This window comes from Onthophagus taurus, chromosome 3 (assembly GCF_036711975.1).
Source record: "Onthophagus taurus isolate NC chromosome 3, IU_Otau_3.0, whole genome shotgun sequence".
In the NCBI taxonomy this organism is placed as follows: domain Eukaryota; kingdom Metazoa; phylum Arthropoda; class Insecta; order Coleoptera; family Scarabaeidae; genus Onthophagus; species Onthophagus taurus.
This window is the reverse complement of record NC_091968.1, coordinates 29276875-29294786: the sequence shown is the minus strand read 5'-3', so window position 1 is coordinate 29294786 and position 17912 is coordinate 29276875. Positions and strand designations below refer to the sequence as shown.

Here is a 17912-nt window from a genome sequence, read left to right as displayed (position 1 = left end):
AACACTCGATATTTGACAGATTAAAATTTTATTGGTGGCGCCATCTATGAAATAATAAATAAAACTTTAATTAAAATATAATTATAAAATAATATGAATTAAAATTAAAAGAAACTCGTTTAATTAATTAATATTTAACAAAATTAATTATAAACAAAAAGGAATATCAACAAAATTAAATAAAAAGAATTAATTCAGCACCATCTATCGATTAAACAATTGAAATAAATGCAATATAACCTTATTGAATTGGCCAAAAACGTATTTTAAAATAATCTTGGGTCCAAAATCGTTTTTGAATATAAACGGACATAACCTCAATTACATAAAATTAAAATTTGTAGCAATTAAGAACTTGCAACATTTAATATGAGCTCATTTTAACGAGAAAACTCAAGTTTTTAAAATTGACATTTGATGGATTAAAATTTTATTGGTGGCGCCATCTATGAATTAGTAAGTGGAAGCTTAATAACAATTAAAACTAGAACTAACACAAAACCTAGAACTAGAATCATTTGGGTTTAGCCGTTTTGAGACACATGGCTAAACGCTATGGCTAATCTGAAGACGCACGGCTAAACCCGATGCATTCTATAGATCATTTTTTTTCTATAATACCTGTCAAATTGTTGTAAAGTTGGCAAAATTAACAGGGAGTTTTGTTTTATCATGTTTTGAAGTAAATATGTCACATTGACATTTGAGCTTTCGTTATTCAAAAAGAAAAAGTGCATAAAAAGTGTTGTGGGGTGTTTATTGGCCATTTATTTACCTAGAAAAGGTATTTTATTCTATTAATTACTTTGTAGCACGTTTTTACAACAAATATGTACTTCGTGAAAATCGTATTTATCTAAAAATTTATTAGTATTTTAGCCTCAACTATTTAGTTACTGAAAATGTTACTAAAAATCAGGAAAACAACATAAATTTTATAAGGGTCCTAGATAATACCAACAGAAACCCTAAATAATTTACGTTGACAAGTATTATAGAAAAAAATCGAACTATAGTTCTAGTTCTAGTGTTAGTTCTAGTTATTTGTATTATTTTTATTCAAAGAAAAGTAGAACTAACACTAGATCTAGAACCAGAACCATTCGGATTTTGCCGTGCGTCTTTTAAGACGGCGAGAGAGAAGAATTAAAATTTTTGCATAATTCTATGTTTAGTTAAATTATTTTTGTATTAAAAACAATTTTATGTGTACGTATTTATTTCAATTAAAACAATTCGAAGCTTTTACAACTTAAAAATCTACATAACGATATCATAATTTTAAAAAGCAGTGCTATTTAATTATTTTTTCTCTACGTTTTATTACTATTTTTTTTTCTTTTTTGTGAACACAATTTTTAAATGGCACATTAAATAAGCTTTGTTTATTTAATTTTTTTAATATTATTTAGGTTGTGGAGTTGTAGCTCGATAAGAAGACAATCCTGGAGGTAAACTGGCAGTGTTTGAAAGGGTATTATCTAATTTCCGAGCTTCATGTTCTAACAACAAAGCATCGAGAGATGGATCTTGAGAAACGGTACGTAAAGAATCACCCAAAGCTTGTCTTAATTGTTGCATTTCACGCCCAGCTCGCGTCGACCGTAAAACATATTGTTGACGCCTTTTAATTTCTTGATTTAATTGTTCCCTTAACATCGCTAATTGATGCTCTAATCTTTGAACTTGTTGTCGATGGCTTTGTTCGCGAGCTTCCAACAAACGCTCGGCTTGCAATTGAGCCGCCCGATATCTTTCAATCTCACTCCGATCGTATTTTTGATCCAAAATCGGTTGCCGAGTTTTTAACCTAGCCAATTCCGTTTCTTTTTCGGTCAATTCATTCTCAAGCTTTTGTATTTTCAGTTTTAAATCGCGATTTTCTTGTTGCAATTTAAAATCGTCTCCATCAACATCGAATTTTTCACATCTTTTATTTACTAAGTTAGGTTGGGATGTTTTGGTTAATCGTTCCAAATTTCTTTTATCGCTTTCTAATTGTCTCATTTTATGGGACATCGTATCGACTTTTCCTCGTAATTCCGTTTTTTCTTTTTGAATCGTTTGTAATTGTCGCATCAAATCATCGTCGTTGTTCTCACTTCCCGATGGCCACTGAGACATTCGCAATTGCGATTCTAACCCGGACTTTTGCACCTCGCAATTCGAGAGTTCGTTGTTTAATCGCGCCATTTGATCTTGTAGGATTTGGTTGTTTCTTCGTAACTCTGCCACGGTTTGTTGGCACCCATCCATGCGTTCTGAAAGGACTCGTTTTTCGTTTTCGGAGTTTGCGAGGGATTTTTGTAGATGTTTTAGGCGCTCTATTCCCGAATGCGACGCAGCGGTTGATTCCATTAAGTTTCTTTGTAAGTTTTGAATTTCTGCTTTAAGCTCGTTTTCGCTCGATGAGGATCTGTCTAAAGTTTGGGTGAGTTGGTCGATCGTTGATTTTAACGAAACGCACCGCTCCTCTAAGGCGGTTATAATTTTTGATTGGGATTCGCACTTTTCGTGGCACTTTTGTATCTGGTTCTCTTTATCTTGTAGCATCATTTGAAGGCGTTGTAAATCGCCCTCTGCGGACATTCTTTGTAATTCTAATTTAGTCGCGCGAGATTCCACGCGAGATAACTCCTCTTGGAAATTTCTTTTTTCATTCTCAACCCTTGATAGTTGATTTTTTAACTTCTCAATTTTATCTTCGAGTTGGAGTTTATCCTCCCCCATGGAATTAACGGATAACTCCAACGAAACGATTCGATCCCTTTGCAATTGATTTTCGTCGCATTTCTTTTGGAAAATTTCACTTTGCGTTTGGAGGGATTTCATTTTTTGGCCCAATTTCACTTCTAAACTGCCTTTCTCATCCTGGAGGGTCCTCAAATTACTCATTAATTTTCCCAACTTGTTATCGCCTTTGCTTTGTATTTCGTGGGCTTCGTGGAGTTGTTTCTTCATCGAAACCATTTGAGTTTTAAAATCGTCTCTTTCCCGCTCGATTTGCGCAACTTGCTGCATTAAATTTCGCACCCCCTTTCGAATCGATTCAGGATCAACATCCCCATCGTGTTCTTGTTGTTGTTGATGGGATGTCCGAGCCGGTGACCACCTCCTCGAAGGACTCATTAAGCGATACGGAGCCGTTAATGACCCATCTAATTGTATCCCGGCGATTCTTCTTAAAGTTGAAACAACGCTGTGTAATTTTTGTTCGATTTCGCGTTTGCTGCTTTCGTTTTGTGTTAATTGCGCGTCGAGTGCTTTGACTCTTCCTTCAGAGCCGCTTAATCGCGCTTTTAATTCTTGTATTTGTTGAGTCGCATCAACCAAACAAACCTCTAAGTTATGTTTTTGATCTTCTAATTTTTTTTCGCGCGTTCTACTGTCTTCGAGGTGCGCTAAAAGATCTTGTTCTCTCGCGTGGAATTGTTCCTCGTGGTGGATTGAGTGAGTTCGGGTTCGGGATAATTCTTGCCGGGTTTGATCGAGGTTTCGTTCTAATTCAGCGATTTGTTTTTTGGTTTCGTGAATTTCTTGGTGGGCTCTTTCTCGTTCTTCGATTTCATTTAATAATCGAGCTTGGAGCTCTTTTTCTTCGGCTTGGGCTTGAGCTCCGGAATTTTGTTGCCTTTGCAAGTCTTCTTGGAGGGATTCGATTTTGTGTTGGGACGTTAATTGGTCTTTTTCCATTTCTTTGAGTTGTTCTTGAAGTTTCGTTTTTTCTGTCTCAATTGAGGTTTTAATTTCTTCCGCGCTGGTTATTTTTTGGAGATTTTCTTCTAATTGGCGAGTTGTTTCGCGTTTTTCTTGTTCGATTCTTTTGATGAACTCCCTTAATTCTTTGTTGGTGCCGTGATATTTTTCCTTTTCAATGTTGCAATCATTTAATTGCCTCTTTACGTCCATCAAATCCTTCCGTAACCCCTCCGCGTGGTTTTCGCATTCTTTTAGTTTCCGAATCGTTTCGTGTAATTGGCCGTGAAGATCATCGATTTTATCTTCACCCAAATGTAATTGAACCTTTAAATTTTCAACCTCATTTTGGCATTGATCCCGTTCATTTCGGATTTCTTCAATTCTCGATTCTAATCGGATTTTTTCTTCTTCGCATTTTTGGCGGGTTTCGTCCAATTTATTTTTGAATTTATTAATTTCCTCTTTTAATTGGTTAATATTTCCGCGATCGTTTTCGTATTGGGAGTTCGATTCCCTTTTTAGGCGCTCCAAATTTTCTCGCTCCGATTCCAATTCTTTTTTTGTGGCATCGAGGCGCTCTTGTAGCGCTTGGTGATCGTGATGCGCTAATAACAAAGCTTGTTGTTTATCGTTTTCGGCGCGTAACATTAACTCTTCGTGTTGCTGACATAAATTGTCGATGTGATTCTGCAAATTTTCGATTCGCTCCAATAACTTATTAATTTCCGAATCTTTCTCGTGAGTTATTTGCTGCGTTGTTTGAGCCAACTTTTTCTCTAAAACCGCGCGAATCTTCTCCCTCTCCTCGGTTAGTTTCTTAATATTATCCTCATTAACTTTTTTTAAGTTCAAAATGGTTTCTGTGAATTCCGCCTCTTGACTTCCGGCTTGTTGAGCCATCGCATTTTTAATCTCAACACATCTCTTCTCGGATCTCTCTAAATCTTTCATTAATCTCGCCACGTTTCCTTTTAAGCTTTCCTGTTTTATCAATAACTCTTGTTGCTCCTTTTCCAATTGGAACTTTTTATTTTCGCATGATTCCAAGTTCGTTTGAGCGTCGAAAAGAACGCCTTCCAAAGCTTCTTTTTCGCACCGAACCGCAGCTAATTGTTCTGCTAAACGTTGTAGATCTTTATCTAACGCGTCCATCGAACATTGTTTCTCTTCGCATTCTCGAACTAATTCCTCTAAATTTCGGTTGATTCGGGAATTCGTTTCGGAGGCTTGTTCGAGTTTTTGACGCGTCCTAATTAATTCGTCGTTTAAAGCATCTTTTTTTCGATTCAAAACGGTTAATTGATTTGAAAAATCATTTCTTTCTCGGATTACTTGACCCAATTCCATCTCAACCTAAAAAAAAATCATTTTATTTTTTACTTAACCTCTCAAAATTCCAATTACCTTTCCTTTCTCAATTTCTAAAAACTTCGTTTTCTCATTCAAACTAACTTTTTCTGACTCCAAATTTAATTTTTGTTGCTCCGCTTGAAGCAATTCCTTCCTCAACGATTGAATATCATTCTGCTGATCGCCACATTGCGAATGAAGCGCAACTTTTTCCCCCTCTAATTTTTTAATTTCCTCTTGAAGTTTTTTTTTGTCCGTTTCCAAAGCATTAACAACCCCTTCTTGTTTCGCCAAGTTATCGTTGACGTTGTTTCGTTCGCCTGCTGCTCTATCCAATTTCGATTCGGCTTCGTTTTTGGCTTTTTCTAAATTTATGATCATTTCGTCAGCTTCGATTTTTTGTTGTTCTAATAAATCGTGATTTAAATATAATCGATTGAGCTCTTCGCGAACAACCAATAATTCCTCCCTCATCCGGCTGCATCGATCCTCTTCCGCTCGCAAATTAATGTCTTGATTTTCCGCGTTTTGATTTAATCTCTCCATTTCAGTTTGCAAAAAAATCTTTTCTTCATGAATCATATCTAAATCCTTTTGAAGCCGGTGATTTTCTTTTTGTAATTTTTCATAATCCGAATTTAACCCTTCAACGATACAATTAATTTCAACGCGGTGTTTGTCTAAAGCCATATTTTCAACTTTAAAACTCTCCAAAGCTTTGTGTAAAGTGTCCCTTTCTTGCGAGCAATGCGATAATTGAGCCCGATTTGCATCCAATTGAGCTACGAGTTCTTTTAAGCGTTGCTCCATCGTTTGAAGATTCTCTTCCGATGATTCATTTTGTTTCCGAACCAACAAAAGTTGCTCCTTATTTGATTGGAGTTTAACCTTAAATTAATTAACTAAATATTACAAAAACAATCATTTAATTTAAGTAAATTTACCTGTAGTTCATGAATCATCGATTGGTATTTATGTAAAGCTGCTTGGACCGCTGAAATCGTGCTCTCCGCAAAAGCTGCCGGGGAAACGTTTGATTTCGTTGGTTTTTGAGACCTAAAAAGGTTATGTTATAAAAATTAAACATTTTTAAATGAAGATTTTTACCTGTGCGCTATTAATTGGGCGCTTAAATGTACGTGAGAGCTTCCGGTGCATTGCTCTTTAGCTTCCGAGTCTTGAATTAAAGCGTGCGTTATATCTCTCAAAGCTCCGTGAAGAATATCTAAGTCTTCTTGAAGACGAAACGATTGTGAAACGTTTTTTTCGGCCGCTTCGCAACGTTCCTCCTTTAAATGTTATTAATTAATTAAAAAGTATCATAAATGTCAACTCAATGTTTATGCATAACCTCTAACATCAAAAATTTTTATTTTCAACCCTACCGTTTCTATGACAACTAGTTTCTTTCGTTATCAACAAACGTCAATTTGACGTATTAAAATTTGAAATAACCTAACCTTAAAAATTTTTTTAATAATTTTAAATCGTTTTATTTTATTTTTTAGCCGATTTGAAGAAAAAAACATTAATTCGACAATTGTTAAATTAAAATTGGTGACGTTTTATAAAATTTTACACCGCCAATTCAATATTTATGCATAATCTACCACAAACATGATCACATTTGTCTCTGGATCATATAAATGCTTAAGATCAAACAGTAGAATGATTAGTGTGGTAAATAAGGACATTGAGCAATACCATAACGCGATGACATTGTCGTTATGGTCAAAGGAACCTGTTTGCCGAGGATATCTAAAGTCCTCCAGGTAACCCTAGATACCATTTGCGCTTGGTGTAAGGGAGAGAACCTCTCAATAAACCCGCAAAAGACAATTGTTGTGCCTTTCACCAGGAAGCGAAACTTGGATGGACTAATCCGCCCAACTATCCAAGGTGAAGAAATTCCTTTCTCAAAGGAAGTCAAATATCTAGGAGTAATCCTAGACAAAACCCTGTCATGGAATGGACATTTGCAGGGAGTTTTGCACAAAGCTAGACTATCCTTGTGGACTTGTCGCAGTCTTTGTGGAAAAAATTGTACTGGCTCTATGTGACTGTGGTTAGACCTATGATCACATACGGAGCAGCAGCCTGGTATAGGAAAGTCCGACAGACTTCAGCTATCAGTAAACTTTCACGAATTCAACGAGTAGCTGGATTGGCAATCTCTGGTGCGATAGGCACAACGCCAACTCTAGCAATGGAGGTTCTGCTTGGCTTATCTCCTCTGCATTTGCATATAGAGTAGAACAACCATTTACAGATTTAAGCAATATGCTGAAAACTGTTCCGACATGTCCTACCAATGGGCTGCGGAAGACATTATAAGCACTGATGCTGTGCTATCAATGCTGTCAGATTTGGCGGTATCATTATCAGTGATTAACGCTCGATACCAGATTGTACTGCCTGAGCGGCAGTCCTGGATCGAAAATGAAAATTCTCTGGTTCGGGCAGACATTTGCTTGTACACAGATGGATCAAAAACGCCTGAAGGGGTAGGAGCAGGAGTATACTGCCAGACACCTCGAATTAAGCAAGCCTACAGCCTGGGTACGTACTGTACTGTATTCCAGGCAGAAGTATTTGCTATTGACATGGGTGCTAAAATCCTTCTTGAAAGAGGGGTGAAGAACATGACAGTACGAATCTTCTCAGACAGTCAAGCCGCTCTCCAGGCGCTGCAAGCCGTGAAAACGGTGTCGGCTCTGGTTAATGATTGTAAGAGAACATTAAACACACTGAGTTGTGATAACAGAGTCTCTCTGATCTGGGTCCCGGGTCACCCTGGGGTTGCTGGCAATGAAGCGGCAGATAAGCTAGCACGAGATGGCAGCGCTGAAGCGTTTGTGGGACCGGAACCAGCAGTTGGTGTATCATTTGCGATGGCCAAATATAGGATTGGACTGTGGGCTGAAGAGAGACTTCGCCTACTGTGGACCAGTTCTCCTGGAATGAGACCCGGGAATATTTTAGGACTTGCCCGTAGTAGCATAAAAGTTCTAATGGGCACTGCCGATTAAAAGCACACCTCAACTTGTTGGGTTTAGCCGACGATGTTGAATGCCGACTATGTGCGGAGGAAGCAGAGACGGTTGAGCATGTTTTATGCCACTGCCCTGCCGTTAACCGTATCAGATTCTCGATTTTTGGGTCGCAGTTTATCTCCTCAAAAGATCTGAATGACCTTTCGCCGAGCAAGGTATTAATGTTCGTTAAGAGCATTGGACTGCACGGTGAAATTTGATAATGATATCTATCGGGGTACAATAGATCCTTAGGGTCGCGGTGCAAGGTTGGTTGGTCCGCCTACCCGATATGTATTCTATGTAATGTAATGTAATGTAATACCATAACGCTCAAAAAATAACTTTTCCTATAACTGAGATTCCAGAAAACCCAGAAATTAGATTTATAAATAAACGCATTTTTAGTAACGAGATCTTACAAGATATTCATACTGAAATAAAAATGACTGATTGGACTACGATAATGAGCCAAGATAACGCTGAAGTGTCATATACTGAGTTATTGGGAGTCAATTACTAAAAAAACCAACTATAAAATAACTAAAACTATGTCAAATTTAGAAAACAAAAGATGGCTTACTAAAGAAATAAAATACAAGACATCTATTAAACGACAATTATATGAAGGAGTGTTGTCAGGAAAGGTTGATAGAAACTATTATAACATGTACTGTCAATACGTACGTAATGAAATTGAGATTTCAAAAAGAAATATATATTCTAGAAAGATTGAGACAGCCTAACAATAAAATAAAAGCCACCTGGAATATCATATGCATATTGCATATACAGGGTGTTTCGGTGACTCGGGGAACAAATTTAACCACATATACTAGAGTGAAAATGATGACGATTCATGTAAAAAAAATTAGTAAAAGTCCTCAAATTTCGAAGATACAGGCCATCAAAGTTATGAAATTTTAACACATTTTTCTAAATATCTTAAACACTATTTATGGTAAATTTGGTACAGTATAAACTAATATCACGTAAAACCATTGGGTAATTTATAAGTTGGATCGGTCCGCGGGAACAATGCTATACAGATGTTCCTAAAATTTGTTTGCTCAGAACTTTTTTATTCGATCGTAACCCTACATTTATTTTTACACTTTCTAATAGAAAATTTATTTTAGAAACTTTTTTTACTCTTAGATAATATTGATAAAAATCACCTTTTTCGTGTTAAATGCAAATATGTTAGGTTCCGATTTCAATAACAATAAAAAAAAAAAACTAAGTCGGCCATGATAAGTGCAAATCGAACTGAGCCGTCATAAATATTATGTATGTAACATTTCCAAGTGTAGATTAGGTAAATCCCTTTTTAATTTGTTTTAGTTGATTTAATAAAAGATAATATAAAACAATAAATTTAATTTTAACGACAACGCTAACAGGAAAAATAAAACAAATACATAAAATAACAAGACAAGTAATAAAAAATACTATAGGAAATGTTCAAAAAGACCACATATCCCTTCTGGTATTTAACGGAACGTCACTAAGAACTCCTCCAATCCTTCCAAATGTTGATGGTATGTAGGGCCATCAAATCTTGACGGCAAGAAAACGGGACCAACAATGACATCCCCCACAATCCCAGCCCAAACATTGAGAGAAAATCTCCATTGAGATTTCCAAGTTTTGAAAAATTTTGGATTTTCTTCCGCCCAACTATGTAAATTCCTTAAGTTATTCCTTAAATATATTTTAATTATTCCATCTTTGGAAAAAGTAAATTCATCGGTGAAAAGTATTTTTTCTAAAAACTGATTATCAATTTGTATTTTCTGTTGCATTTTCTTACAATATTCCAATCTAATTGGATAATCGGTAAGCTGTACTTCCTGAACCTTACAGCAGTGAAATGGGTAAAGCTGCTGCTCTGGAAGAATACGCCACACAGTCGTTTTTGACGTCCCAAATCGCCTAGCCATGTCGAAAGTACTATTTTTTTCTGCATGTTCTAAAATTAACTCTTCCAATTGAGGAGTTCGAACAGATCTAGGGTTGCCATTGTTCAAAAAGATATGTTTTAGTGATCCATTTTCTCTTTATCGGGCTTCAATTCGAGAAAACGTTTTTCTGTTGGGGGTTCTACGATTCGGGAATTTTTGCCGATAACGGTTAGCGGCTGCTACGGAATTTCCAAGACATTCACCCAATGTTAAAAGCATATCGGTTTGTTCGCCAAACGTGTAATTTTCCATTTCGAACACTACAAGGTTTTTAATATTTGTTTAAACGACTAAGCGTGTTTACAACTTGCAATGAATTCGTTTGTTAATTGTCATGGCAGACTTAACTTTTTTTTTTAGTGTTATTGAAATGGGAGCCTACCATTTTTGCATTTAACACGAAAACGGTGATTTTTATCAATATTATCTAAGAGTGATAAAAGCTTCTAAAATAAATTTTCTATTAGAAACTGCAAAAATAAATGTAGGGTTACGATCGAACAAAAAAGTTCTGAACAAACAAATTTTAGGGACTCCCTGTATAGCATGGTTGCCGCCGCCCGATCAAAGTCAAAATTGGTTCAATGATTTTGCTTGATATTTGTTTACCCTGTACCAAATTTCAACGCTCTACCATAAATGGTATTGAAAATATTTAGAAAAATGTGTTAAAATTTTTGAACTTTGATGGCCCATATCTTGGCCATTTGAAGACTTTTATAATAAATTTTTATCACCAATCGTCATCATTTTTGCTCTAGTATATGAGGTTAATTTTATTCCCCGAGTCACCGGAACACCCTGTATACGGAAGGTTCGCTAAAACCTACTAAATATGGGATCCCAAATGGAGGTGGATCATGGTACAACAAACCAAGAAGAGGAGAAGACCACGCAGCCCATATCCATTGATGAGGTTCAAGACGCAATTGCGGCGCTTAAAAACGAGAGTGCTGAAGGCGAGGAGTTAGCAAGGAGAATTTATACACTGCTGTAGAGGTTTTGGGAAGATGAAAGCTTGCCTGAGGAAACTGGCACGAACTAGCACAGTTCGTCAGACTCTAACGCCTAAGATGGGTTAGCCACGTGATTAGAATGGGAGAAGAGAGAGTACCGGGACAACCAATGGGTAGAAAAATGTAGGGAGTGAGACCGAGGAGGCGGCCGAGATTGAGATGGGAGGATGCAGTCGACCAGGACGCTAGGGAGATGGTCGGGAGTAGGAGTTGGAGGAGCGAAGCCAGGGACAGGGATGAATGGAACAAGAGTGGACTAGAAGCAGCTCAACTAAAAGGATTAGCTACGCTATGTGCCAACAAAAATTTAATAGTTCAAAAAGTTCCCTTTGTATCACGCCAGTTCCACACTCTCATTACTAGACTAAGAATAGGACATGCGCTATGCCCCAATTAGCTGTTTAAAATTTTAATTAAAAATATCCCACAATGCACAAGAGGGTGATCCATATGTTGTTCGCCTAATAGCTACTAGCTCATTTGACATATATTTAATGTTATTTGAATATGTTACATCAGCACTTGCACTGTCTTACATAAAATGCAACATAACTTAATAGTACAGGCATTGGGTAGTTTTGTAAAACTAAAAAGGGAAAAGTTTTGCTTTTGGGTGACGTCCTTATGATAACTCTGAGGTTCCGTCTTAAGAGACGCACGGCTAAACCTGAAGGTTTCTGGTTCTAGGTCTAGTGTTAATTCCACCTTTCGTTCAATAAAAATATACCACAATCTAACGCTGAATAACAATTAAAACTAGAACTAACACTACACCTAGAACTAGAAACATTCGGATTTAGCCGCACGTCTCTCAAGACGGCTAAACCCGAATGGTTCTATTTCTAGGTCTTGTGTTAGTTCTAGTGAAAGTGCAAAACTAAAACTAACACATGACCTAGAACTAGAAACATTCGGGTTTAGCAGCACGTCTCTCAAGACGGTTAAACCCGAATAATTCTAATTCTAGGACATGTGTTAGTTCTAGCGATAGTGCTAGTGTAAAATTAGAACTAACACTAGACCTAGAAAGCACGGCTAAACCCGATACTTTCTAGTTCTCGGTCTAGTATTAGTTCTAGTTTTGCACTAACACTATCGTTATTACTAACACAAGAATGATTCTAGTTCTAGGTTTAGTGTTAGTTCTAGTTTTAGTTCAATAAAAATACGCAACGTAGTGATATTTTATACTAACTAGCGCCACCTACCAGCCATCTTAAGAGAGGTACAATTAAACGGAATGTTTCTCGATAGTTCTAGATCTAGTGTTAGTCTAGTTTTATTTATTATTTAACGCTAAATTGTAGTATATTTTTATTGAGCTATAACCGACACTGAGTTCCCCGTGTTGATGCGTTATATCGAGGTTTTACTGTAATGTCACATTATATTGATATGTTGCATTTTATGTGGGACAAAGTAAGTAGGTACGTTTCTATGGAAATATATTTTTATACAGGTGTCCCGTTAAGCGTACGGAGCGGCTGTATCTCTAGAACGGTAAGGCCAAGAGGTTTGGGAAAAAAATCCTTATAAGCAAAGTGACCAAGAGAAATAGCTGGAAATTATTTTGAAGTTCGTAATTCGACCGCTAGGGGGCGTAACTGCCATTGAGAAACATAAAGTTGCCGCTATCTCAGAAACTTAGATGATGAGCTATAACTTTGACACCATCATTTAATAGCTTGGATAATACCGCATCGCTTTTGTTTTGCGATATTTCTCATATCTGTCATAATAAGGGAGGGGGAGGCCAATGCGTTTTCATATGTTTACATTTTAATATCTCCTAGACCATTCAACCGATTTGAATGTTTTCGGTGTTGTTTGAAAGAGCATTTTATGCTCTTTTTAAAGATATTTTCAGTAAGACCGTCTGCTTTAAAACAAATGAGCTAGAGGACGTTATCTGCAGCGATTACATATTTTTGTGATTTTTGAAGAAAAGTTAAATGGAACGATACTATTTACTTCACAGACCCTTAGTCACCTTAAAATTTGCTAAATTTTAGTGAAAACCGCATCTCGATATCACCACCCGTTCTCGAGTTGTAGAAGAAAATGTTAAAAACTCGAGTGCCATCAATCGGATCCAGTTACCTCATCGAGAAAAACAAATCACATAACCATGGTAACTGTAAACATGTCATTTACTAACGCAGAAGCGTATGATAGAGCGTATGATGATTTATTTTCAATGTTTCGAATACGATCCAACTGCATGGCAAAAATGTGCAATGCAATTACGACAAAGAAAGACATTTTTCTCTAGAAGTGTTTTGAAGATTGACTTAGCGATTACGGAAAACTGGCAACGTGTAGCCCATTCAGACATCTCTATGAATTCGTAAATCATATTGGTGCGCAATGTGATCCCACATAATCTGGGAACTCCGAAAACAATTGTCCACAAGAGTTCTCAAGAGAATAATATCTCCACCACGTTGTTTTACATCAGGCCTTAACAGATACCGATTATGATAACAGACTGAACTATTACCATTGACTTTTAAATATGATTTGGGCAAATCCAAACCTTTTATCACAAATGCTATGGATGCATGAAGCATCTGTCCACAAGCTGATGTAAACTTGCATAATATGCATTCTTGGTTCGAGCAAAACCCACATTGCTTTCACCCCTTTATCTATTGGGTAGACTAAACGACCTGACTTTTCAAGAAAAACCAATAACCAGGGAAAATATGACAAAACACTAAATACCAGTTAAAAGTGTCCAGGGAAGAGACTTAGCAGCGCTTTTTTTTTCGTCGAAACTAGATTAAATAAATGCATCGAGGTTTATGTAAGACATTTCGAACATTAGTGAGCTATTTTTGCCAAAAATTTAAGTTATTCTAAGTGTTTCGGTTTATTTTGTTTTATTATCATTGTTGATGTTTCATTGATCCGTTGGCTTTTCAACACGCTTCAAAAGTAGTTTTGAAGCAGTTCTAAGCTTGAATAAAGTGTGAAGGAAGGTTCTAGATAATAAAATTTTTGTTATCTCTTATTTGTTTCCTAAGGTAACTTGATCCGATTAAGATATACGAATTTTTAACATTTTCTTTTATAATTCGAGAATGGATGGAGATATCGAGATGCGGTTTTCACTAATATTTAGCAAATTTTATGGTGATTAACGGTCTGTGAAGTAAATAGTACCGTTCCATTTAACTTTTTTTCAAAAATCACAAAAATATGTAACCGCTGCAGATAACGCTCTCTAGCTTATTTGTTTTAAACCAAGCGGTCTTACTGAAAATATCTTTTAAAAGAGCATGAAATGCTCTTTCAAACAAGACCAAAAATATTCAAATCGGTTGAATGGCCCAGGAGATATTAATATAGATATTTAGATATTTATGAAAAATATTATCCAAGCTACTAAATGATGTTGTCAAAGTTATAGCTCATCGTCTAACTTTCTGAGATAGCGGGAATTTTATGTTTCTCTATGGCAGTTACGCCCCCTAGCGGTCGAATTACGAACTTCAAAATAATTTCCAGCTATTTCTCTTGCCCACTTTGCTTATAAAGATTTTTTTCCCAAACCTCTAGGCCTTACCGTTGTTGAGATACAGCCGCTCCGTACGCTTAACGGGACATCCTGTATATTGCATCTTAAGTGAAATTGTATATTAAATTTTCTTACCAAAATTTGAAAATCCTTCATTAACTGTTTAATTTTATCTTCTTTCATTTTAATTTCAATCTGTGCATTATCGTTTTGAGTTTTCAAAGCATCTATTTGCGATTTGAAATTTAAATTGTCATCGTAAGGTTTTTCGCTCCTTATTAAAAGCGATTCCATCGAGATGTTTCTGTCCAATCTTCCGACGGTGTGCGATGCCTCTCTGCCCATATTTCCGATTTCCATTTTTAATTTTGAAAGATCTTTTTCCGTCGTTGATTGAACGTCCATAAACAGTCGTTTAATCCCAACGACGTCTCGCCACAAATTCAACAAACGATTGTGCTCGGTGCTATAATAATCGTTAAAAGCTTGTTCTTCATCTTTCCATTCGTCCTCTTTAACGATGATTTCTTCGCGTAATTCTTCGAAATCGTTGGTTAATTTTTGTAAATCGGCCGTTAGATTTTCATTGGTCCGTCTCGATTCGTCTAATTGTTCCCGTAACGTTGAGTTTAGTTGCATCATTTTTTCGCATTTCGCTCTTTCATCATCTAATCGTCTTAAAGCTGTTTCTAAATCTGTTACGCGTTCTTCCCGGATTTCTCTTAGGTGTTGTTGTGCTTGCTCCAAAGCTGATCCTCCACTAGATGTTGATGAAAGTGGAATCTTGTGATGAAGTTGGTCGTAATCGTGATCGTCGTGGTGATGTGCGGTGATTTGGTCCTCAAGTTCCGCGCATCTTTGTTTGTACTGGAGTACTTTAGCTTGTAATCTACTAACTAAAGCTGCTTGGTTTTGTTGTGCTTGTCTATAGGTGTCTAATTTTCGGCGGTAAAGACTCGCCTCGTCTTGTAAGCGCTGTCGCAAGTCGGTGTTTTGTCTTGCCAAGTCTTCATCGCTGCTATTTTGGTCGGTTCTTGATCGGGATGTGTCTAATCTACTTGATGATCTTGCGGTCTAAATGGGGTTTTAATTAAATTTAAAAGAAATTAATTTAATTTGGAAAGTATCTTACGTCTGTTCTAGATTTGGGGCGATAAATCGGGGGTCTTTTTCTATCGGGGTTGCTCATCTTCTTCTCGAATGTAACCTGTTTGTATAGAAATAAAGGAAATGAAATGAAAAATAGTTTAGTAGGAAACTCGTCCACAACATGGAAAAGTTTTATCTACACGCGAACGTCTCCACCCGGCACTAGAATACAATCCTTTCGGATTCAACATGCAAATTCCTGTAAGGGGTTATTAACCCCTTACAAGAATATAAAGATATTTATAAGAATCAAAATTTATTTTTTTACCCGCGACATATTACTATCTTCTTTGATTTTAACTTCACCCCAAGTCGAAGATAAACCACCACCACCTTCTCTACCTTCGCCTTCACCGGAAGTTAACTCACGACAGACCAACTTTAGGATTTCCCCGTTTCTATGTAGGATGGGTTCCGTAGAGGGGATGTACAGGGTGTCACGCGATCCCGGGGTACGTTTACTAAGCCATTCAACCACCCCCTCCATTCAGATATCTTTAAATGATTTACTACACGGCATAAAAACCATTATAAAAAAATATTATTGATACTCAATAATAAATATTATAGTAGCGTGGAGACGTTTACGAGTATTGGAGCGTTCCATTTATCATTTCGTTCGTGTCTCACGATGCAATTAAGTACGAAAACAGAAAGATTATAATATTTTGATCGTAAAAGTTTGGTGGCACGCAAAAAAATTTTTTTTCGCTACGTTAACTCCGTGAAAGTTGACTCTAAACTAAAGAAAATTCGTTCTTTTGATATCGACGGACGTTTATTGAAGATTTAATTAATGATACGTCAAGAATGTAACAATGAAAATTATCGATTGCTTCTTACAAAAGGAAATTTCAATAAAATCATTACAGTAAAACCTCGATATAACGGATTAATACGAGAAAAAGATTATTTTACTTCAATCTCAATGGTAACATAATATAAATATAACAAAAAAAGGTTATAATAAATAGGTTATAAACATTTTGACATTTAATTTCAAGAACGATTTAGCAACGTCGCTCGCTTCGCTTCTCGCTCTCTTTTCTTTTGAGAGAAGCGAAGCGAGCGACGTTGCTAGTTTATTTAATTAAATCTCTGTAGTAACACATTATAAACATTAACAATCTCAAACAAATTTGTTTAGGTTCGTTTAGGTTATAAAAATGTTGACATTTAATTTCAACAACGATTTGGCAACGTCGCTCGCTTCGCTTCTCGCTCTCTCTCTTTGAGAGAAGCGAAGCGAGCGACGTTGCTAAATGATTTAATTAAATATCTATAGAACACATTATAAACATTAACAACCTCAAACATTTCTTTTTAGGTTATAAAAATGTTGACATTTAATTGCAAGAACGATTTAGCAACGTCGCTCGTTTTGCTTCTCCTTCTCTCTCTTTTGAGAGAAGCGAAACGAGCGACGTTGCAAAATGATTTAATTAAATATCTATAGAACACATTATAAACATTAACAACATCAAAACATTTGTTTAGGTTATAAAAATGTTGACATTTAATTTCAACAACGATTTAGCAACGTCACTCGCTTCGCTTCTCGCTCTCTCTCTTTGAGAGAAGCGAAGCGAGCGACGTTGCTAAATGATTTAATTAAATATCTATAGAACACATTATAAACATTAACAACCTCAAAAATTTCTTTTCGGATTATAAAGTTTTGACATTTAATTTCAAGAACGATTTAGCAACGTCGCTCGCTTCGCTTCTCTCAAAGAGAGAGAGCGAGAAGCGAAGCAAGCGACGTTGCTGAATGATTTAATTAAATATCTATAGAACACATTATAAACATTAACAACCTCAAACATTTCTTTTTAGGTTATAAAAATGTTGACATTTAATTTCAACAACGATTTGGCAACGTCGCTCGCTTCGCTTCTCGCTCTCTCTCTTTGAGAGAAGCGAAGCGAGCGACGTTGCTAGTTTATTTAATTAAATCTCTGTAGTAACACATTATAAACATTAACAACCTCAAACAAATTTGTTTAGGTTATTAAAAATGTTGACATTTAATTTCAAGAACGATTTAGCAACGTCGCTCGCTTCGCTTCTCGCTCTCTCTCCTTTTGAGAGAAGCGAAGCGAGCGACGTTGCTAGTTTATTTAATTAAATCTCTGTAGTAACACATTATAAACATTAACAACCTCAAACAAATTTGTTTAGG

At 36.3% G+C, this 17912-nt stretch overlaps 1 protein-coding gene across 2 annotated transcripts in view; it reads right to left on the bottom strand.

Moving 5' to 3' along the window:
* Positions 1–1319: 1319 nt before the first annotated feature.
* Positions 1320–17912, bottom strand: part of LOC111422506 (ciliary rootlet coiled-coil, rootletin) — a 30851-nt gene continuing 14258 nt past the window's right edge. Inside the window, exons 1-7 of one of the 2 annotated variants that reach the window (XM_023055703.2) lie at positions 15999–16254; positions 15714–15788; positions 14717–15655; positions 6157–6338; positions 5994–6105; positions 5104–5937; positions 1320–5052 (exon numbers count right to left, since the gene is read on the bottom strand). In XM_023055703.2, coding sequence (XP_022911471.2) covers positions 1405–5052; positions 5104–5937; positions 5994–6105; positions 6157–6338; positions 14717–15655; positions 15714–15788; positions 15999–16217 — 6009 coding nt within the window. In that variant the 5' untranslated portion in view covers positions 16218–16254 and the 3' untranslated portion in view covers positions 1320–1404. Of the gene's footprint in view, positions 5053–5103; positions 5938–5993; positions 6106–6156; positions 6339–14716; positions 15656–15713; positions 15789–15998; positions 16255–17912 lie in introns of those variants that run through there. The other variant, XM_023055704.2, reaches the window with a different exon arrangement.